This window comes from Saccopteryx leptura, chromosome 1, assembly GCF_036850995.1.
Source record: "Saccopteryx leptura isolate mSacLep1 chromosome 1, mSacLep1_pri_phased_curated, whole genome shotgun sequence".
Lineage (NCBI taxonomy): Eukaryota > Metazoa > Chordata > Mammalia > Chiroptera > Emballonuridae > Saccopteryx > Saccopteryx leptura.
In genome coordinates, this window is record NC_089503.1 from 85,642,516 (window position 1) to 85,667,105 (window position 24,590).

The 24,590-nt window shown below is 36.0% G+C and overlaps 1 protein-coding gene across 2 annotated transcripts in view; it reads left to right on the plus strand.

Moving 5' to 3' along the window:
• The window catches only part of CNTN5 (contactin 5), a 1,309,320-nt gene that overhangs the window by 1,169,880 nt on the left and 114,850 nt on the right, over window positions 1-24,590 (plus strand). For both annotated transcript variants that reach the window (XM_066360732.1, XM_066360733.1), the window contains one exon: window positions 9,110-9,230. In XM_066360732.1, the coding sequence (XP_066216829.1) occupies window positions 9,110-9,230 (121 nt within the window). The remainder of the gene's footprint in view (window positions 1-9,109; window positions 9,231-24,590) is intronic.

Genomic DNA, 24,590 nt, shown 5'->3' on the forward strand with positions numbered 1-24,590 from the left:
AGTTGAAACAGCCAGATATTTATGGCAATTTCATATTTAGACATTCTTATATAAAATTAATTATTCCATTTGAAACATGTTTTTGCATAAAAGGTTAAGTATAAAAGTGTCTCCACCTTCTTGGTTAATTTTTTATTTTAAAATGTTTCTAACACACTTATTTCATGCAAACCATATCCTTTCGCATATGTGAAGAGGGTCCTATGTGCCATACACTGTGCTAGGCAGTGGATAGACCACAGTTAAATAACAAAAATTCAACTGGGTAAAATTTAAAGATCTTATTAGCATATTGAATACTTTTTTAATCAGGCAGCATTCCATTTAGCAAATAGAAAAGAGCTCTGAAGAGATGTACAAAATGGAAGACTTTTATAGGCAAAGGGGGAAAGAGTGGATGGATTGTTTCAGTGTTGGGTAACCTGCCTATGGAGGTGGAAGTGGGCTATGAGGCGTATTAGCTCACATGTGCAGTCCAGGGAGATGACATTCTTAGGGAAAGCTGAGTTTGCAGCTGGGATAAGTATTTTAAATCTTATTTTGATGATGTTGGTTTAGCACAAGTGACTCCCTTTGGGGCCTATTGTCTCTTTTTTAACATCATGTATAGAATATCATCTTTATAAGAATGAAGTACAAATATTGTTGATATAAGAATGAAATGTAATTAAAAATACCTTTAGGTAATATTTATCCAGGGGATACTGGGACTCCCCTGGAAGTCCCAGTAAAAAAAAAAAAAAAAAAGACCCTTCTTTTTTTCCTGTTTTTTTATGTCACAAGAAAATAAAATGAGAAATGGCTTATTTTTCAACCCAGCAAGTTCTGGGTTGTAAGTATTTGCTCTAAATTCTTCCTGAAAATGAAGTTCCTCTTTTAGCTCAGGTCACTACTCTCATATGCTATCACAGACAACAAACAGTCAGTCAGTAGTCAACATTTTCATTCTCCCTATGAATCTCCTTCATTGGATCAGAAAGTTCATTAAGTACCCTTTCTATCTTCCACTTTACCACAGACAAGGTTTTGCTAATTTTTTTTTTTTGCCAGTTCATAAGTTAGGTACCCCTTTCTTCAGCCTTGAATTATAATCTCCTCAATGTTTTTTCAGCCTTTATTAACAATTTCTTTGGATTCTTCTCCAAGTTGGACTGACGGCCTGGTGGCTGTAGAAAATGCCCTTACAATTTTATTGTAAACAGAGCTTCTTACATTTTGTTGTAGGTGACTGCACACTAGGGAGCTTTACCCTGGGGACATCATTTATTTGGTAACACCCTGGATTTGATGTTTGCTGAGGTCATTTTGTAGGTTACTAGTCCTTGACCACTCGGTGAGACTGGAAATGAGAAGTAGTTTTGTTTTTAAATCTAGAGTTCTGGCTTCTTTAGATTCCCTTTACATTCTGGTAGAGAAATGAGTGATTCTCTCCTTTTAGCTCTTCACTCTGTTTGTACTTATTACACAGCTAAAAGAAACCCATTGGCACTTTCAATTTTCTTGCTGAAAATATCCTTAGGCAAATTTAATTTATTCACTGTGAATAATGTATTGTTCACATCATCGGGGGTGGCAGTGTTGTCAAACTTTCCCACACTACATAAAAGGTCACTTTTTCTCAAATCTCCAATAAAAAAGTTTTTCACTGATCCTCAAAGCCCTTATCAATAGTCTTCTTGAAGTTTCAGTCAAGATGGTAGAGTAAGTGGATGCTCTGTTCACCTCTCCCCATGACATCAGAATTACAACCAAATTATAGAACAGTCAACCTGGATAACATCTAATTAGAAACTAACTGAACAGAATTTCTGTGACTAAGGATATAAAGAAGCCACATTGAGACTGGTACAAAGAGTAAAATGGTCTGACCCCACACCTACCTGTGACAGTTGAGAATCTGGAGAGATATCTCAGCTGCAGAGGTGCCCCCCTCAGGAGCCAGGAGTCCCAGTCCCACACCATGCTTCTCAGTCTGGAACACCAGTGCCAAGAAGAAGAGGCCAAATAACATCTGTCTATAAAAATCAGTTGAGAATCCATCCTTCAGGTGAGAGACAGAAAGCTGCTGGAAACCCAGATGTCTTCTTAAAAGGCCAGTGTACAAATGCTTATTTATAGGCACTCACCTTGGGCTCTGGTGAAGGGACAGTGGCTTGGGGTGGGGGTTGAGGTGGAAGAGTGAGGACATCAGAGTCATACAGGGAGAAGCTGAGTGGTGTGGCTGCAGGAGGGACAGCTGCCATTGTCTCCGTGTTAAGCTACCTTCCCATGTGGCCAACAGACCCTATCTTTCCTGTGTTGAGTCCCCCCACCCCATGGCCAAATCTGAATCTTCATTCACTTGGGTAACTTTAAAAGCTCCACCCTGATAACTTCCTGAGTACCTGTCCCACTGCAAAGGTCTTCAGGCCCTAGCCAAGCGGTAGCTACCTCTGTATATCGTGGGCTCTGATTACCTTCCAATATACCCCTTCAAATATTGTACCATCACATTGGAGATCAGGTTTGTATGTATATGAACTTTGGAGGGACAAAAACTTTCAGTCTATAGCAGACCCCTTTTATCTTGGTCGCTTACATTAATCTTAGATAAAGGAATGTCTGTTTGCTGCTCTACCTGGGAAAAGATAGTCAATGTACATATGATTAGATAAGAGACATCTTTCAAGAAACAGGGCACAAACATGCCACCTAAGCCTGGCATCCACTGACATGTTAAATATCACACCCTCTAATCCTGAATGTCTATTTGGGAAAGGAGGACAGTAACCTGATACATATGGCATGTTATCTTTCATTCAGTGTTCTTTCTATATGCAATTTTTGTTATCTGGGAAATAAATATAATTTACATTTGTATTTTTAAAGTTATACTAGAATTTAATTGTAATTGGTCCAGTATATTCTTGCTTTGAACTGATTTACAATGCCCAATCTTAATTGTAAATAAGACAGTGGACTGATACCATAATAATTTCTATTCATGACTTGGTACTTATAAAACTAACTTATCCAGGCCCTGGCTGGTTGGCTCAGCGGTAGAGTGTCGGCCTGGCGTGCAGGGGACCCAGGTTCGATTCCCGGCCAGGGAATCATAGGAGAAGCGCCCATTTGCTTCTCCACCCCGCCCCCCTCCTTCTTCTCTGTCTCTCTCTTCCCCTCCCGCAGCCAAGGCTCCATTGGTGCAAAGATGGCCTGGGCGCTGGGGATAGCTCCTTGGCCTCTGCCCTAGGCGCTGGAGTGGCTCTGGTCGTGGCAGAGCGACGCCCTGGAGGGGCAGAGCATCGCCCCCTGGTGGGCAGAGCGTTGCCCCTGGTGGGCATGCCGGGTGGATCCCGGTCGGGCGCATGCGGGAGTCTGTCTGACTGTCTCTCCCCGTTTCCAGCTTCAGAAAAATACAAAAAAAAAAAAAAAAACCCAAAAACTAACTTATCCAGTTTGAATATACAGTCATTCTGAATTCATCAATGAGTCATCAACATATTTTCCCTCTTTATATCACCAAGTAACAGTGTTTCTATATTTTTCTTAGTAGTAAAAAATACATTATTAGAATATATATTAGAAAGTAAGTACCAAGGTCCCAGTAATGGGATATTAGAATAATTTTCACTCATTTTTAGCCTCAGTGAATAGTTGGATGCATCTAATATTTCACCAAAGAAGACATAACTGTTTTTGTCTAATAATATCTTGTCTACTATTTTCTTTACTGGTAGCAAAGTAAAGTCTTCAAGTATTTTGTCTAGTATTTTCTTCATTGATAGCAATTAGTATTTTTATTCACATAATATCCAATTAGTTGAGCAGTCAAGTTAATATCAGCTACTTTCTTTAAAAATATATTACAATCCATGTCATCACGAATGTAAATCCCATTATATAAAGATTTGAGAAAGGCTGTAAAAAGAAAAGGTATGTAGATGTATATTATTTCCATATTGTAAGATACTTTAAATAAATTACCCTGTGGGAAGAAGAGATACTGTTACCAGGAAAATCTTTTAACTACACAAGATTTTATGTCAACATAAATCATACTTAATAAATTATGTCTCTTAGATAATACCCAGTTTTTCATGTTAAAAAAGATTTTTAAAATTATCTCTCATGGAATGTATGTGCCATATTACTTAGCTTTATATAAGGGGAATGGTTTCTATGTCTGTTTGTCGGGGGCTGGGGATACTGGATGCACCCTGTGTGAGCCCCTGAGAAAGTGCATAAACCCTAATGAGGCCATGGAAACTGCCAGCAGGCTGCACCATTCAGCATCAGTCCACCATTTTCGAAACGTTCAATTTACCCTGTTGTTGATGATACTTTTCCCAAACATTCTGAGAGTGCTTACTAAATCTTGGTGGGGAAAACAAAATGCTTTAAGAGTAATTTATACTTTTGAAGTATTTCCCAGTCATTCATATACATACATCGTTTCATTTGATTTTCCTCAGGTCCTGAGAAAACAGTTGTAGCTGTTATTACCCAAAAAGAAAATTCCTTTCCCATAGTTGCAGAGCTTGGAAGGTGCTGAACCACGGCTAGAACTCGGGTAGTGCTCTGAGTGCATGGTTCCTGTAAGAGAAAAGGGTTGACGTGTATGGAAAATAAAATTAGGTACTTAGAAAACTTAAACGTTGATAACCAGTTTGTTGATGGAGTGAATACCACTTAAAGAAATATTCCTCTTGGCTAAGATTGCTATTACAGTGCCCTTTCACAGATAATACCTATAACTCACTGCTCTGGGCTTTCCTTGCATTATCACATCGAAGCTATGAGAGAAACTCAGGGCAGTGGAGTGATTTTCACAAGTTCAAAATTTAATAAATGATAGAGCAGGGGTTCACAGAACTCTTTGTCATTCCAAAACCTTTATGTACTCTTTAAGTACTCTTTTCCACTGTCTTCTTCCATAGTCTTTTCCCACTTCATTTCCTAACATCTTTGAGATAAAAATCAAAAGAGGGGAAGGAGGAGGTATTGTCAGGCACAAAGAAGGAAGAAAGACGTCCATTAGTTTACCCAGTATAATCATTGTCTGTGTTAACTACCCAGCTCAGGTCTTAAAAGTCAGCCCATAGCAGACTTCCAAGTGTTCTTGGGAAGACTTCCAAGAATGTCAAGTGCTAGTTCAGAGGCGTGGTACAGTGCTAGTGAACCATAACTAAACAATGTCAGAACTAAAGAAGCCTTAGGAATGTCCAGAAAGGCTTTAGCAAGGAGAAGTTTTTTTGAGCTGTGTCTGTAAGTATGTTTTCAGGTAAAGGAGAAAGAACATCTGCAACAAACAGCAGGTGGAGTTATGGGAAGGATCCCCGAGTACAGGGAAGTGTGAGATAGGTGGTAGAGAAGCCCAGGATTCAGTCATAAGACTTGAGAGCATGCTCTGAGGAGCCTTCTGTGTTGAAATAAGGAAATCAGACTTTATACTTAGGGCAGCAAAAGCCAGCAGACACTTTAATTAGCAAAGTTAAATGAGCTTTCCATTTCTAGGAAGTCTTAACTGACAGTATTATGTTCGATGAGCAGGACACTTAGTCAAAGTAAAAAGCCAATAAAGAATGGGGCCTCGGAGGACCCGGGTTCGATTCCCGGCCAGGGCACACAGGAGAAGTGCCCATTTGCTTCTCCACCCCTCCGCCGCGCCTTCCTCTCTCTCTCTCTCTTCCCCTCCCGCAGCCAAGGCTCCATTGGAGCAAAGATGGCCCGGGCGCTGGGGATGGCTCTGTGGCCTCTGCCCCAGGCGCTAGAGTGGCTCTGGTCACAACATGGCGACGCCCAGGATGGGCAGAGCATCGCCCCCTGGTGGGCAGAGCGTCGCCCCTGGTGGGCGTGCCAGGTGGATCCCGGTCGGGCGCATGCGGGAGTCTGTCTGACTGTCTCTCCCTGTTTCCAGCTTCAGAAAAATGAAAAAAAAAAAAAAAAAAGAAAAGAATGGGGCCTATAGAATAATGATAATTTTTTGTATTATTTCAAAGTCATAAATAAAAGTTACATAACCTGGCAACTGCTCTTATGAAACGCTGTACCAAAAATATGTAAATGACTTAGCCTTGTTGCTGGTCTCACAGAGAATGAACATACATTTTTCTTAAGGAGCCTCATATTTATTCATTCAACAAATATTTGTTGCTCTTTCACTGTGTGGCATGCACTGTGCTAGATGCACAATGCTTGAAGCATTGTGTTAATCACCCATGTGGGAAAGTTTATTTGGAGCAGCATGTACCATAATATGTTCATAAAGCCAAAGAAAACAGCAAAGATGGGACATAAAGAAAATGTCAAAGAAAACAAGGAAAGAGAGAGTAACTCCTGAGAGAGAAAAAGTGAAAATGAGGTTTAAGCCTAGGAAAGCAAGCATCTGCTGTAAGTAACCATTTCATTAAAAGTGCACTTAATTGCGAAGGTTCTCTCTCAGGATCTGCGTGCTGTGGGCTGAGATTAAGTGTAATGGGCTCCCACGTGAATTCTCCTCATTACTTCTCTTGAAAGATCAGTAAATCTACTGAAAGGGTAATTTAGGTTTAGTGTTCACAATCCATTCATTTTACTTTTAATCTTCTCTGTTTAAAATTATAAAAATATAATGCAGATATAATCCAAACGAGCAGGGATAGGCTCAACATGAGATGATTTCAACTCCTCAGATAGTCTTGGTATTGATGAATATGCAATAGGCTGTAGATGTTTTATTCCTGATAGATGGTGGCAGAGCTTCGGCCAGTTTATAGGGCATTGCACACTGTTAATTGCAGGAACCAAGTTAAAGGACGTCATGGGAACTATAACATGTGCCTCACCCTCCTGACTTCCTTAGACCTTTATGTGATTTTTAATGAAGGCTCCTCTTAATCCCATTAAGTTTTTATTTCAATATAATTCAACATAAAGGACAAAGGTTTAGGGACTCTTGTCCAGGACAAAAAGAAATAAAATTGGAAGAAAAGGGTCTGGAAAATAAGACAATTACATAATAACAGGAAAGTGGTTTTACAAAATATTTTCTTTTAATGTGAGCCTGAATAATGACATATAATCATTACTTTCTCTGCTATTAAACTACCACCAGTTTGTTATACTAAAAACCAATAAGCAAATACAAACCAACAAACAAAGAAACAAATAACAGCAAGTTCATTCTTTCAGAAGCACATTTCAGGAAATAACAGAGCCCTCTCTGATTTTCTGGGCCTCTTCTTGGCTTTTCTATTAGATGTAGGCCCCATTCTGGGCCCATAATTTTCATACTGATCCCTGATTCATTTAATTGAATAATTAAATGAATTATTAGGAGAACCTCTTAGAAATCCAGGTGGAAAAGGAGATTTTCAAATCTAAGATGGGTCCATACTACATTAAGTTGTAAATACAGTGAAGCACATTTAAACCTTATTAAATTATATTGATTTGAAACTCAATTATGGCTTATAATGTTGAAAGTTTGCTTTTGTTTCCCCATATGAGTAAAAAAGCATTAAACTGTAAATTTTCTTTTCAGGCTTAAAAGAAGTGAGTACTTACTTAATCTAGTAGAGATGAGAAAATGAAATTTTAGAATAACAATTTATCCTAAAGAAATTAGCAGTGTAGGACAGTTATGGAACAAATCTCACTTTTCTTGAAATAATTGTTATGACATTTTAATGCATTCTCACCATGAAGCATTCCCTTATAAGTGACTAAACTAGAACATGTTTTAACAATTATTTCATGAGAGAAAACTTCAATACCCTTAAAAGTTCTTATCATAAGACTATTAGAAAGGAAAAACAAAACAAAACAAAACACCACAAATGAAATTCCAGAAAGAAATGGTCTAAAACATAGTATACAGTTAAGTAATTAATTTAGATGCTAAGGAATAAATGCTAAGAGGGGAAAAGGAAAGTTTTTCTAGAAATTCCTTTCATTTTCATATAACTCACCAGTCTATATCAAAGTAAATTCAAACAGCTAATCTATTAAAAAATCATCAGAATACAGCCCTCCTAGGACAAATGCACTATTTTTTAAGGTAATTCACCCATGCCATCAAAAACATTAAAAGATCTCTAATCTGGGGTGCTTTTCTATAGCTTGCTTTAAACATTCTTTCACATGCTCAACTACTGTTAGAGAAAAGTGCTGAGTTCTTTGAATATGTCATTTCAAGCTGCATGCATCTACTCTCATTCCAGTCAATTGTTTTTGATTGCAAAATGGAAACTGAAAAGCATATTGGAGTTTTGTGATATTATTATCTGGAAAAAAAAAAAAAACAACACCTCGTGAGTGAGGGATGGTAAATACCAGATTTCACATAATCACAAAAAAGAAAAGACAAGATTAAAGAAATGTAAAATTTGTACCAGTCATTCCAGAGTGTAGGTGGGATCATCCTTGATCCAATGAACTGATACGTCTAAAAGCTACTCTCCCTGGTACTTACTGCTCTCCTTAATGGCTGTGTTCTTCAATATGTTCTAATCTTGCTCCCAAGAAGAATCAGGTGTTTTGAGACCCTTTACTGCATTGATTAACAGAAACATAGGCTGACTTACTCCCTGATGGTGGTGGTTATGTGAGGACTGAGTCTTTGTTAAGTAAATATCCAATAGCTTTGGGATTTTTTACCTAAACACTACCTTATTCTGTTGCCCATGGTGTACTTACAAAAGAAATCATTCAATAACGCCACACAAGAAAACATTTTGATCCTTATCTTTTCATAATTAATTTTCACAAGTTGTTATCCTTTGCAAGACCACTTTTTGCCACAAAAATAAACCCATCTCTGGATAGCAAAGTAATCATTTCTGCTCACTGATTATTTTTCTATACTTTTAAAGATCTGAAGTTGTGTGCATATTTAAATATTTCTAGAATATGTAGTTGCTAAATCATGATATGCAATATAAAATGTTCAACCCCTGTATCAGCAATTGTTGAAAACATGACTCCCATGTGTTCCTTAAAATAGGGCATGTTTGATTTCTGAATTGTTGTCATTTAAATTGTAAGGCCAAAAATGGGCCCTTTGACTGAATATGCAAAGTTCCCCTTAAACCACCTTGAACTAGGCAGATTTGCAACATTTTAAACTGGCACTTCATCCCTCTTTCAGCAAGCATCCTCTGCAGATTTAATGATCAGGAACATCCTTCTGATGCATGCTGGGAGATATGGCTGCAGGGTACAGACCACAGCAGACAGTGTGTCAGATGAGGCAGAACTTCTTGTTAGGGGTGAGTATGCTAATAGTGCAGTCTGAAGACATGATCACCATAAATTATCATACAAAGGAATTTAAATGCATGGACTTTGAGCACATCAGTACTGTGCATTTTACTTTCAATTTTACAATATATGTCACTTTTGCTTAACCTTTTGCCTTTGAAAATATTACATGGAAAACTGCTCCTTAGTAACAGACAAAACCTACAGATTCAACTTCAGGGTTCAAAACACTGTAAGTAATAAGTGGTCACTAAGTGTTTAATCAACTTAATGTCAAACAGAAATTTTAAACAGTTGAGCCACAAAGACCCTTGGATTACAGAGATAAGATTTCTTTGTGTTAATATGTGTTTTTCAAATACAAACCAGTGGAATCCCAAGGCATGGTTTTTCCTCCATTGACTTCTAAATTCTGCTTCCAAAAAGAGGAAACAGCATGCCTAATATGGTGGCATTTACAACTGTTAAGTGACAAGAGATTTTTTTAAAAGTCTAAAAATGCCAATACAGTCTTTCTGTGCAGAAATAACAGTTAAGTGGTTTCTAACTATGAACCAGGCTGCCAAATTGTACAACCCTATAAAGCTACATATTATTTGAATTAAGTAAATAACAACAGCAGCAATTTATTTTAACACATTATTCCTCAATATTGAAATGCAGCTCCTTCTTTCCTTTTTTCTTATTTCTTTTTTTCCTTCTTTTTTCTTCTTTATCCTTTCTTTTCTTTCTTTCTTTCTTTCTTTCTTTCTTTCTTTTGTTCTTTCTTATTTCTTTCTTTCTTTCTTTCTTTCTTTCTTTCTTTCTTTCTTTCTTTCTTTCTTTCTTTCTTTCTTTCCCTTCCTTCCTTCCTTCCTTCCTTCCTTCCTTCCTTCCTTCCTTCCTTCCTTCCTTCCTTCCTTCCTTCCTTCTTCCCTTCCTTTCTTCCTTCCTTCCTCCTTCCTCCTTTCCTTCCTTCCTTCCTTCTCTCTTTCTTTCTTTCTTTTTCTTCCTCTCTCATTTTTCTTTTTTTTAGCTTTTTATTGAGATACAAAGTACTTAAAATTTTACAAATTATAAGTGTATACAGGTACACAACTCAAAGAAAATTACAAAGTCAACACACCATGCAACTACCACTCAAGACAAAAACTAGAACATATCAGAATTTCACCTAGTGCTTCTCCATTTTTTATCTTAAACATTACATTTTTGTCATATAAGTATTGCATGCTTAGATCCCTTGCACAATCTCTGCAAATAAAAATGTCACTATCCATAGCAGAAATTTATATTTTAGAGTATCTTGTCTTTTATTCAGTTGGAGTGTTTTCCAATCATAATTTTAAAGAATTTATCAATAATATTATAAAAACATTGAGCAGAAAATATAAAGCATATAGTAAGTTTTTTCATGTCTTTGTTTTAGTCGTATGTATCATCAATTTTTGGTAGTGTATCCATCACTGGTCCAAGTAAAATATTGTTTTGAAGCAAGTGTGTACCTGGGTGAGCAGCAGCTTGTTCATTTTTTGTGTGTTTGTTTCTTATCAAAAGATTGTGAATTTTTCTACAAATTTATATCAAGAATGTATATCTATATTACTTACTATAAAACATCAACTTGTCTAAGGGCTCATACTCTCATTATAGTCCATGTAGCTAAAATTTTTCCTTTATGCTTTACAAAGTTGCATGGCTCAAGGAATTGCTAGCCCCACACTGCAGTCGTATTTATAGAAAATTGCTCTCTCCTCATGCTACCGTCTGTTTCAGATTATTTGTATTTATTGTGCAACACTTGCCTAGTAATTTAGAATGATGCTTCTCAAATGGGAGCTTTTCAAATGAATAGCACAATTTGAGGTATATAACGAGAAACTAGATATTTTTACAGGGCTATGAGGGGCAAATTTAAGTGGCAAGCTAACATTCTGCTTTGTGAGTAAAATTAAACTCAACAGGGTTTAGAACATAATTCAGGTTCAGCTTTTTCGTGTTCTGCTCTTTTAGCCTTTGGCTTTATGCCTGGGAGATGATAAAAATGCATAAAATTTGGAATTATACTCAAAAGCAATTTCAAACAGGTTGCTATTATCTGAATATTCATGTAGCATTCAGCTCAAATTTTCATTTGAAGTAAGTTTGATCAAGTTGCCAATTTTTATTATATATTTGCATTACCTTCTAAAATTAGTAAAAGTAACTTTCTTCTCTGCTTGGTTGGTCTTAACAGATTTAAAAAATGAACTAAGCATTCTGGTTCTTTTTATTTTTACTATATTTTTAAAGTTAGGAACTCCTGGTAATGGAAGGAACTTGGATGTTTGAATATTGCTGTTTTTAATGTTGTCTTGTTAAATAAAACTCAAAGTAGTTTTACACTGCCGTTTTTTTCTCCCATTTCCCTATTTGTTAGTTTGTAAAGTTGAGGCATACTAATAGCATAAGCCCCATAGGACCAAGACTAAGCATTTTAGATGGACTTTTTCTAATGATGGCTACAATTCCAGCAACAGAATTCTGAAAGCACTCTTATTCAAGCATGTGTCACAGAAAAAAATGGGAACAAAAAAGACAATTCTATTATCCATCTTCTTGTAGAATGCCGTCATTGGATTGCTTGAGCAGTCCACTCTGCTCAAGGCTGAGAGTTAAGAACATTTTGGGTGGCATAGAATATGGTTTTCTAACCCTGTAATTCTATTTCAGTGGAGATTTGGGGAGCTAAAAATCTATATTCTCCTACATTGATGAAGCTACTTTTTTAAATCTTCTTTGCCATTAAAGATAGTCTATGGACTTTTTTTGTGCATCACACCATATCCTGAATTCTTTACCTTGTCCTCCAAGCACACTAGGTTGGAGCTCGGATGTGTGGCCCTATGACCTCACCGTTGTCTATTTAGAATATGAGTGTTCCTGACCAGTAATGCAACCTGCTCCTTCTGCCATTCACTACTTTAATGCTATCTGTCCCCCAAATGCTTGTTTCTACTGTTGCTTTACATTGCTTGTGGATGTCAGTGCTATTACTCATCACATCTATCCCACCATCATAGTCCAAAAATGGAATGTTCCCATAAGTAATCATCTGAAGCATAAAATTGCTTGCTCTCATATATTTAATATTCAATGAACCAGCATTAAACAAGCGTCATGAATAATTTGGAGAACCATAACAGAAGTAATGAATATGTTCAAAGAAATTATTATCCTGGAATATAAAAAGAAATTAAAGCCACACCTGAACATCTGTGCACAATTTAAGTCACTTATTCAAGTGTGATAGAGCAACAATAGAGAGAGTAAGACAAGGCTATGCTATAGTGAACCTCTTTAATGATAGATAGAACTGTACATGATCTCCAAAGTAAAAGAGATAGACCATTAAGAGATAACTTCACTGAAGAGGATACAAAATGTGTGAACAACTGATACTTCCAAACAATATGAGAAGTGATCAAGCAACATATAAAAGACTTCAGAGACAAGAGTGTTTATTAATTTTGTTTTATAAAAATTATCAGAAATATCATATGTTATCCAAAGTGACTATAAGGAGAGGAAACTATCTTCATTTAGATAATGAATGTGTGTAGCTAAGCTTCAGTAAATGGGAGCCAGAGCAGGAACTCTTGTCAGTTCTTCCCAGAGACAGAGGAAACAATAAAAATTTTACTATTTCTCAAAAGTTGTTTTCTAATTCATATTACTCTGCTTCTTATTACAAAATAGTAGGTCAAGGAACTCTTGGGATAGTGAAGGAAGTATCAATCTCATGGTTCCTTCTGAATGCATGTCCTCTTCCCCCAAAACTTTATCAATTCTCATTTCTTGAATTACAATTTCCAAGATCAGTCTGACGTGTGTGAAATTGAATTTGAGAAGAAAGAATCCATCTTGGGATGTAACTTTGTTGAGCGACATCTAACTGCTTTTAACAATTCATCCCTCCTTCCACACATTACTTTGTATTCAACCTGGAGTTCAACCTGTCTTTCAACCTTACTTGAAACTTTCCATCAATTCAATTTCATTCTTTCCAAGAAAGCTTTTTTTCCTTGAATATTTTCCTTTAGTCTCTCCCAGTTCACTCAGTCGTTTTTCACAGACAAGCAAAAACTATTAAAGTTTGAGTGTTTTGTCAATTAGAGACAAATTAGAGGAGTCAAAAACTATTTTGTTGATAAATTGCTATTCATGTATTCACTCACCCACTCACTGGGCACCAGCTCTATACCAACAACTAAGCTTAGCACTTGCAGTTCAAAGATGAACACATCAAGGTCTCAACCCTCTTTGTAGCTCTCTATCTTCTAGTCCACCGGAGTAAAAGGAACCTTTGGAAAAGTGATGAGAAACACGAAGAAGAAAGCTCTTGGATAGCTTTCAGCCTTGCAGGGGAAATAATGAAATATAGGACCAGGTACATAACTTGTGAGGCCTGATGCAAAATGATAATGCAGAGCCCTTCTTCAAAACTTGGTAAGAATTATAAGACAGTGACATCAGAGCATTAATCCAAGTATGGGGACTTTCTAAGATAGGGACCCTCTGCCAGCCCTGTGTAGCTGTTAAAGTATGTATTATTATACAGGGACAAAAGGACTTTAGTAAAGGGAGGGGATTGATTACAACAAAGTTGTCTAAATCTCAGATTTCTCATATGTCAAATTAGCATATTAGAGGCTTCTCAAAGGTTTTGTCTGCTTTTTGCACAAAAGACTTCTTTTATTTATTATTCTACCCCATGAGTTTTATGTTTTGAAAGGTTTTGTTTATTGTTTGGAAGTAAACACAGTTCACATTCCTATTTTAATTCTCATCAAAACCTCTTATCATCATAATGTAGCTGGTGTTACCAAACTAGATAATTTAATTCCAGCCTATAGCAAACAGACTTTATATCTAGTTGTGAAATGTTATCTGGTTTGTTTTGTTTTCAAATAGCTGAAAACAACCCAAAGATACCAATTACTACCTGATGGAAACCATTTTAGAACCTTTGCTTAAATACTCTCTAGATTCTAAGCTGTAATTTTCAGTAATTTTCACTAGCAAGAGAGGAAGAGAGGAAAGTTTGAGAATTTCCTGCTTTCTGCCCTTGAAGGATGCAAGTACTGTCACTTTACCAAACAAATATAAAGGGCACCTCAAGCTCAGTGAAAACCTTGAACATATTTTCAAAACATGTTTATTTGAGAATGAAGGCGGTATTGATGTGTTTCATCTTTCCATCTCTCATAACACCTGCCTCCTGAACCAGGTAGATTCCAAATTAATATAAACATCGATTTTTAGCATCTGACCACTTCAGAAAGTTTCCAAACTTTAAACTGCATAAGTATTTAACACAAGTAGCATTTGGAAGATAGATTTTGCTTAATTTTTCTTTCCCACTTTTGATCTAATATGCAATGACCTTATACTTGGAGTTTGCACAACCTTCTTATGGTGGAATAATGTCTTGAATTCAGTCTCTGGTGAAATAGAGTCAGTAGGCACAAAAAGTAAAGCAAGGTTTGCTAATATGCTGGTATTTAGGGATCAATGGATAGTGACAAATTCCCAGTGACAGGGTCATTTGACTCTTAGTTGATATAAATAGTAAATAAATTTGCAAAATTACCTATGTTTCTTACAGAAGAGTAGAATTTTTCAGTCTATACATTTATTTTTACAATATTGAAAATTTTTAAATAGAAATACAAACTATCTTCATTCTCAAAACTGAATCTCATTTATGCAATGTCTTGTTGGAATCCACTGCTTCACGAAACAAATTTTAGATAAAGTGTATCACTAGTATTAGATAAGATTATTTAAATAACTTATACCAATCACTTGCTTTTCTAGCTTAGACTTCTTCTAGATTAACTAATTCATTGACACCTATGAAATTTATTTTAGACAGTAAATAACAATCTTTTTTCTTTTCTCTATGCTTTTCATATAGTTTCTTACAACCTGCAGAAGTTTTTAACAATTGATTGTAACGTAGCATTTTTGTTGTTGTTTTTGGTCAAATATGTGCTCATGTGTGGATTCTCATCCCCTCATCTAGTTTGGCTCATCGAAGTAATAGTTAACTAAAGTGACCTGACTGGGTGAAATGATTGAAGATAATAGAGAGATAGGTGATAGTTGATAGATGATAGGTAGATAGATAGATAGATAGATAGATAGATAGATAGATAGATAGATTGATAGATAATAGATAAACAGACAGACAGTAGATAGATCTGCAAATAAAAAGCAAACACAGATTGTCATTGCATACAGACAACTAACTGATGGAGATTAAATTACTTGAGTTTTATTTACTCAACAATTGCCAGAAACCATGTTCTCTTTAAGACATTAATATTTCAGTCAACTAACTAAGATATTTTGGGTTTCTTGATGGGAATATTTTGCCATTTTGAAACAAAGACTCTGACTTCATTATTACATTTTGAGAAAAATTCCCATTAACTGGGTTTTATATCATCCATATTTTTGAGTCACAAATTGTATGGTGATTACATTGCACAAGTTTCTTTGTCCCACAGACTTAATCTATTTTTCTGATGTACCCATCCTAATATAAAAACGATGTTTACTATTACTTCACATTTATGTAAATTTGTTGAGATAATGTCTTGGTATATGTGGTTATGTTTTAAATGCTGATTTTATGTTTTGTTTAATGATTGCCTGCTGTAAGCGAGGACAGTTCCACTGTGCAAGAGGGAGAAGTGGTGAAAAAAACTGGGAATTATCACCTTGTAATGCCATGGAAAAGAGCTTAACTTTTATGCTAAAAGTTATGGATATCCATCCAAGGGCCAAAGCAGGAAAGGGACACAATTAGATATGTACTTTAAGGAGATCATTGTTAAAACTATAGAGAGGATGTTTTAGTGGTGAGTAAAACCCAGTGCCTTGTTAAGTAGATCAAAGGGGAGACTTTGCCAGGAATTCTGACAAGAAATATAAATATAAAGCATTTGAAAAAAGACAGTGGTAATGAAGATGGAAATGAGTGTACCTACTTAAAAAAATAGGGAAGAAAGAGAGTATACAAAACTTGGAAGCTCACTGACTATGAAAAATGAGAAATAGAAAGCAAATATGAATGTCAGTTACAATGCTTAATTCTGTTTTCAATGAGAATGAGACCATGCATTTTGGTTAGACAAAGGCAGTCCCCAGTTAGAATATTAGAGTAATTATTAATGAGGCCCCTTTACCTTCAAAATTATCTGGGTTTACATGATAAATTATGTGGCCACCCTAATGAAGAATGATAGTGCTTTTCACATAATCTAGAAGTTAAGGAGAAAAATAGATTGGGGTAAAGAACAGCATTTAAGATAAGGCTCTCAGAGAGAAAGTGTCCAACAAATAGAGTTGTATCTGGAGAGTTCAGGAGAGAAACATTGCAATTGAGATGTAGATTTGAGCATGATCAGATGGAATTGAAATTACAGAAATAGTGCATAAAAAATGAGAAGGGGAAAAGGCTCAGGATGGAATCACAAATGTTGAAAAAGAGGAGAAACCTACAAAGGAGATTAGGAAGTAGTTACCAGAGACAAGAGTTGCTAGGAGGAGAGGCAAGAAAATCAAGTCATAAGAACAAATAAAAAAAATTTTTTTTGAAGCATCACTGGTGGTGGCGCAGTGGATAGAGCATCAACCTGAGATGCTAAGCTCCAGTTCAAAAGCCCGAGGTTGCCTGCTTGAGTGTGGGCTCATCTGGCTTGAGTTCAGGATCATCAACTTGGTTCCAGTTGCTGGCTTGAACCCCAGGTTGAACCCCTGGTCAAGGCACATATGAGAAGCAATTAATGAACAACTAAAGTGACACAACTACAAATTGATGTTTGTCATCTCTCCCCACCTCCCCATCTCTTTTTCTCTCAATCTCTTAAAAAATATTTATATAAAGAAAGAAAGTTTCTGGAAGGAGAAAGTAGCAACAGTGTCAAGTACAAATAAAATGAAAACCAATATATAGCATTGGGTTGAGCAAGTTGAAAGCAATTGATGATCTTCCTAAGAACAAATTCAGTGGAATAATGGTATGACAAATTACTATAGGTGAATGAAGGCAAGCATTAATGTATGGCATGTGGTACAATATCTTAAGGAAAGCATGTGCTTTGAAGTCAGACAACCCATTTCACATCCTAACAAGCTTTTACTAGTTATGTGACTTTGGGCAGGTTGCTTAGCTTGAATCTTGCTCAGCCTTCATTCACCAAGCATTTATAGAACATAAAATATATGATAAGAATTAGCTAATCATGAACAACTTATGTCACTGACAGGGGCACATCTTTTTAAAATAAAATGCAAGGAGTACTTTTATAGATATATGAGCAGCACACTTTGTTTTCTGATCATAAATTCCATTAACAATAATAAAAACACTTAGTAAATTCTTTCTGTATGCCAACTACTTTGCTAAAGACTTCATGTTAATTGTTTCACTTTGTCCTTTTAGCATATCATATGAAAACAATATGAAAGAAGTACTATTTTGGAGATTAAAAAAAGGCTCAGAGAAGTTTAGGACTTGTCAAATGTCACCCTAGTAAGTAGAAAAACAGCAAGTAGAGTCCAGACAGACTGACTTATTTTTTTTTTCTTAAGGTGAGAGGAAGGGAGAGAGTAAAACATATTCTCACATATGCCCTGACCAGAACCGACCCAGCAGCCCCATCTGGAGCCGATGTTTCAGTACTGAGCTATTTTTAGTGCCTGAGACTGATGTGCTTCAGGGGAGCTAACTTAAGTGCCTGGGCCAATGCTGAAATCAATCGAGCCACTGGCTGCAGGAGGTGAAGAGGGAGAGAAGTGGAGGAGTAAAGCAGATAGTCACTTCTCCTATGTGCCCTGACCAGTAATTGAACCCAAGATGTCCATATGGTGGGCTGACACTCTATCCAGTGAGCCACCAGCCAGCACCTAAGCTGACTTCAAAGTAAGCATTTTAAATTAATATACTGTCTTTCATCACTTGCCAGATTGTTTCCACTTTATTCATTATTATATCCCCTGAACCCACTTAGTTCCTGAATACTATAGTTCCTGACAACTACAAATAAATATTTGTTAAATGGAGGAGGGTAGAAAGGGAAAGGAAAGAGGAAGGAAGGAAGGAAGGAAGGAAGGAAGGAAGGAAGGAAGGAAGGAAGGAAGGAAGGAAGGAAGGAAGGAAGGAAAGAAGGAAGGAAGGAAGGAAGGAAGGAAGGAAGGAAGGAAGGAAGGAAGGAAGGAAGGAATCCTATAAGAAACATGGGAATGAAGTGACAAAGTCAGCTAGGAGATAGAGAATTTTTATATAGGAGATGATATACTGGCTTGATTAAAGAACATGTAATTATTTGCTAAGCCAAGAAAGAGAAAAGAAGATACTCAGCATCAGCATGCAAATAGAGCGTTTTTTCATTCCCATTGGCCTCTAAGGATAGGCCTCATATTCTCTAATCCTTCAAAGTACCTAATCTTTCACCCCATGACTGGGAAATTCAGTAATTATTGATCACTACTTTCTATCTTATACTTTGGCCTAAATGACCACTAACCTTATTGACAAGTCTGAACTTCTAACTCATATATTTTGCCAATTATATAAAATATCAAACTCTAATGACTGTTTCTCAGGACATCTTGTGGAGCTTCTTATCCAGACACAAGGTTTTGATAGAAAATACCCTGGACAAAATGCAATTAGGAATATTAAGCATCAACAAATAATAGAACTCTTCTTCCATGATCTCTTCTCATTCTCTCATTTTAATCATTCTTCCAGTTGCCACAATTATGAGACAAGGACAAAACTCCTAATTGCTTTAAAGAGTAAATCACCTTCATTCTGTTTGCTCCAGCCATTCTTTCAAATCTTTAATAATTCATTGTTTCTTACCTACTTATGGATGACTTATGCCAAGAGTCATGAAAGCAAAACAATACAAAACAACACAAAAAATGGTCTTAAATGTTCAGAAGGCTGTCCTTAAACTCACCAATCTTGCTTAGGCAGAATATTGATAATAACTTTGTTCATTTGTTTGTATTGTTTGGAAAGATCACTCTACTTGCTCACTTTTCATATACTTTATATAGACACAGCCAAAACCAACCACCAATCTTTTCTAAAACCTGACTTTTTTTTTTTAATCCTGAGTATATTCTGTTTTCTATGACTGCAACCTAGATTGTTTTAGTGTGTCTTTCAGTAACTTGTTTTCATATGAAACCTAGAATGCATCCTTGTAGAGCACATGTATACTACATGGCCTTCTTTTGATATCCCAAATGAAGTCACCAAGAACCTCAGTTCTAAGCAAAAGTTTTGCTGAATGTCAACCCAGTGATTAATCACATCTCCAAGGAAGATGATGGAAAATTGGTAAGTTCACATTGGTTGATCTCTACCTCCAAATTTTCTTTACTTTCAACCTATGTTTCAAAATATTCAATTCTTATTTATTTTTTTGCTTTTGTGTAACACTGAACAACACATAGCCTGGTGTCTGAATGATTCTTCATTGAACAACACAAAATCCATGCATATTGAACAGAGAAGACTCACATTGATTGGAAGAAACTTTTACTGACTTTTATTGCAAATTGGATTTTCTCCTCCCAAACACCTGGTGAAGGTAATGTCTTCGTTTCACTAAGTACTCTTTAATTTGGAATTACAAAGGCAATTAGCTCTCTAATGAGTTGGAGCAACTGAGGTGAAAGAGTAGGAAAAATACTGAACACCAGATGATGTCTGTTAATGCCAAGAAAAAAAATGGCTTACTCTTGGTAAAAAAAAAAAAAAAAAAGATTCTTTTAAATAGATGATTCAAATCTCTTTTTAACGTTTTCTAAAACTGAAGTGTGTGGGATCAAGCAAAAGAATATTTCATAGACACAGACAACAGTGTGGTGATTATGAGAGGGAACGCGGTGGGGGTTAAAAAGGGTAGCAGGGAGATAAATGTTGATGGAAGGAGACTGGATTTGGGGTGGTGAACACACAGTACAGTGTACAGATGATGTATTATGGAATAGTACACCTGAAACCTTTGTAATTTTATTAATCAATGTCACCTCATTAAATTCAGTTATAAAAAAACTAAAGTTGTGGACTTTATTGCTTGGTATATGTGGGGAAAATCTATTTTGACCCTTTATATGTGAAGATTGGCAATCATAATAAGCATATGGTTCTCTACTCTATGTTATTGATTAGGTGCATCAATAGATTGTACATTTGGAAACTGTGGATCATTGCTGAGGTCCCTAAAAAGTGAAGGAGAATGGGAAAAAGAGTTCCTAACTTTATAAAAAACAGTTTATTAAAAATAGAAAATATCGTGTACAAGATTCAAATTTGGCAGTCATGGAAGAGCTGTGATGTAAAAGTGACAGCTGCAAAGTTAGGTATGACACAGAGAAAATAGAAATAAAATTACAAGTATTGGGAAAAGTCTGCTATATTAGTGCTGCATATGGAAAAACAAGATCTTTGGGTGACCAGAGCACTTAGCACAGGAACTAGTTAATGGCTGGTGCTCAGTAGATGTTATTTGAATCTCAAGCTTAATTGAAAACCCAGGCAAGTAGGCAAGTTGTTAATATGACTGTAATAGTAACCATTTGCCCAGACTATGAAGTGTAGCATTATAAAATAACCCAGGACAAAACATGAATCTTACTCTGAAACCAGCTAGATGACCATAGACAAGTCATATTACCTCATATGTATTCTTCATTTTTAAAATGGAGTAATAATATCTAATTTGCAGGTTGAATAGGAGAGTGAAATGAGATATCAAATAGAAGAATGCATCTCAGGAGATGGTAAATATTGTTGTTGATATTCTTAGGTAGAGGAAGACTTTTTGTTTCCCTAATCTTTCAGACTAAGGGGATGAACCACTGTTCTCCATGGTATGTAAGGACAGGAAAATGGTCTACATGTATCCAGAAGGTGATCCTATCTGATTATTCACTGACTGAAATATTCAATAATATTCTGATTATTTTGTTCATCTTTTTCAATTATAATTTGATAATACATTCTAAAAGTTATTCGGAGCATTTTGACTGTTTCTCCTGCCTCAGGGTCATATTGGCATGTTGATGGGCATCATTGTGTTCTCTGTCATCAGGATAAAACTATGAAAGCCCCATCAGGGCCATCTCAGTATATTCCGTTACCTGAACCAATGAACTCTTGCATCACTTTCCCAAAGTGGATGCACTGAACATTCCATTGTGAAGGCATCTGTCCTTGAGCAAAATGCAACAGTTACCTTAGTGAGCAAAGGAATTTCCACACATGTGAAATAACACGAAAGGGCTTCAATTTCAGTTACACAAATTCACTAAAAGAATAAGACTGAGAAAAAATGTTAAATACACAAATTATATTTCATTCTAGAAAAGATGTGTGGATGAAGCTATAATAGAGTGGTTATCGTTCTCAGAGCACTGCTTTCATATCGCATCATGATGGTCATCACTAACTGCATGTCTAATAATCACCAACTTGATATCACAAAAAATGAGCACCAAATTAAATTGATCAAATCGTGGTATTCATTTTTTTTTAACACATAAATATGCATTCTGTGAATGTTTACATAAAACTTGCAAACCTGGTAATAAGACAGGCAAAAATTAAAGAGTAGAAAGTTTTAAAAAAGACCACCAAGGACTCTAAGTGATTTGGTAGTGCTTGTAAAATAATTATTTTGATTAAAAAAAATTGAAACCAAATAGTATAAATGGTTTTCAAGTTCCTTTAGAATTCTGTTTTAGATTTTAAAACATTCTAGGTCAAAAGTACAAAATTTCAAGCAAAGAGAATTTTTTATAAACCACACAAGTTAATCATCTATATCAAAATGTCAGTTTTCGCATTTGTCAGCATTCTGCTTTGGTTAATTTAAGTGTTCATTAATCACCGAAAACTATGGCATATAACAAGTCTGTTTGAATTACATGTTCTGTTCAGGAGGATATTGGTTCATATAATTATTTCTTTTGTGCCAACTCAAGAAATACAACTGTTATTAGTAAACTTCATTTGAAATACCTAATCACTGTTTCAAAGACTTTTTTCTCACCTGATCTGTATGTATCAGTAAATCAAAGCTCATGTATTTGTCTCACAACCTTAGCTCATAGAATGTTAAGTCAAGCTAATAAGCAACATCAATCATACCCCAATGAATGAGATAGTCTGTGTTACGGACACTTTCCCTGTAATCCATCCATTATATAGAACATCTGTTACAAATTATCCGACCTCCAGGACTGCTCATTTAAGTGCTTTTTCAAGAGCCTACTGTCTTCATTTCTCCAAATGAGTTAGATGGTGGCATCAGGATTGTACCAAGTTCACTGTCACCATGTGACAGCAGTCATCTATCAGTCTGTGCTAAGCTCTAATGGTACACTGCATAATAGTAAGTGCCTTGTAGTTGTATAGCAAAAACTCTCAGAGTATAAGCCAGCAGTCATCAAGAAAATGTTAATACAGTTCTTTTTCTATTCTATCTCAGCCATTGCCTGAAAAATTAAGCAGGTGGTGAGTAATACTCCTTTTTAAGTCCTTAGGGGACTATTGACTTGCTCAGTTACTTAATATATGAAATTAATGATCCTAGATACATGTTTGTCAATTTCTGTTCATTTTTATAACCGTGAAACACATTCCTAGTTTCAAATAGATATCTTGTAAAATGTGTTGTTAGTATCAATGAAAAATGAAAGAAAATCTAAATAAATAAAAATAAGGGCAAATTATTGCACAAACCACAGGCCAGGCTATATTTATTCTTCTGAAAAAAACATATTAAAGAAAGTTCTCTACTTAAAGTCCAAACAGTATTGTCAGGAGTGCACCTGTCTTAAAGAGAATGGCTTTATAAATGTGTTTTCTTACTGTGTCATTGGAAATAATTCCAAATTTACTTCATGGTAGATTTGGGTAAATAAGTCACAGGAATATCTATAAATTATTTATAAATGAATAGTGAGACTGAACAAATTTAAAGGTCCACATTGTCATTATTTTCTTGATCTTAATTTGTATTTGCAGAATTGTAATTAGTCACACACAATAAACCCAATATTGGATTTATAGAAAGCTTTGTAGAAACATAGTACCTTGCATATTTTAACACCCTATTTGGTATTTTTCTACAGGATTTCTTTAACTCATCTGTTCTTAGAATTTTTATAATACCTCATAAATTTATTTCAGGTTAGCATCTGGGTTGCTTGAGGTTTTAAATAAACATGCTGATTATTTTAAATTTTTCTTGCCAGTGTTCTTGCCAATAGACCTTCAAATATCTATTTTCCATTTCAGAAAGATCACCTTCGGTCGATGGACAGTATTACTTTTATATCGGAATATATACAGAATGTACAACTTCAACTCATTTTGTAATACTACATTAAACGTTTCTGCCTACTTAACTACCTTGCATCTTGGATTGATTTGCCTTTCACCTGAAATTTGTGATAATTGACTGAGATGTGTTTGTATTTTCCTAAAAAAGAACACAAGAATTCTTTAAATAAACATCTTAAACACAGTGATATAGAGTCTCACATTGGTAATTAAATACTTCAGCCAAAAATGGCACAGGTAACTCCAGTTCACAACTCAGTGGTCTGAACCAATTACAAAGCACCATCTATACCAAAGGAGTCCAAGTTCCAATGACAACTACATGTTCACAAATTATGCCTATCACTGGAATGGGGAAGAGGTGGTATAGTTTTTGTTTTGCTTAAAACAGTAGAAGAATCATCATACTCTCAATGAGATTGCAAGAGACTGATATGCAAAGCATCCTCTGAAACTACCACTGTCATTGAAACTACACTGAGAATGTCTAACAACCAACAACAGGACAGCCTGACCAGGTGGTGGTTGCAGTGGATAGAGCATCAGATTGGGATGCAGAGGACCCAAGTTAGAAATCCCAAGGTCTCCGGCCTGAGAGCAGGCTCATCCAGCTTGAGCACAGTCTCACCAGCTTGAGTGCAGGGTTGCTGACTTGAGCGTGCGATCATAGACATGACCCCATGGTCGCTGGCTTGAGCCCAAAGGACACTGGCTTGAAGTCCAAGGTCACTGGCTTGAGCCCAAGGTCACTGGCTTAAGTAAGGGGTCACTCTGCTGGAGCCCTCCAGTCAAGGCATATATGAGAAAGCAATCAATGAACAACTAAGGAGCTTCAAAGGAAGAATTGATGTTTCTCATCTCTCTCCCTTCCTGTCTGTCTGTCCTTGTCTGTCCTTATCTGTCCCTCTCTCTGTCTCTCTGTCTCTGTCACACACACACACAAAAACAACAGCAGTACAATAAAACAACA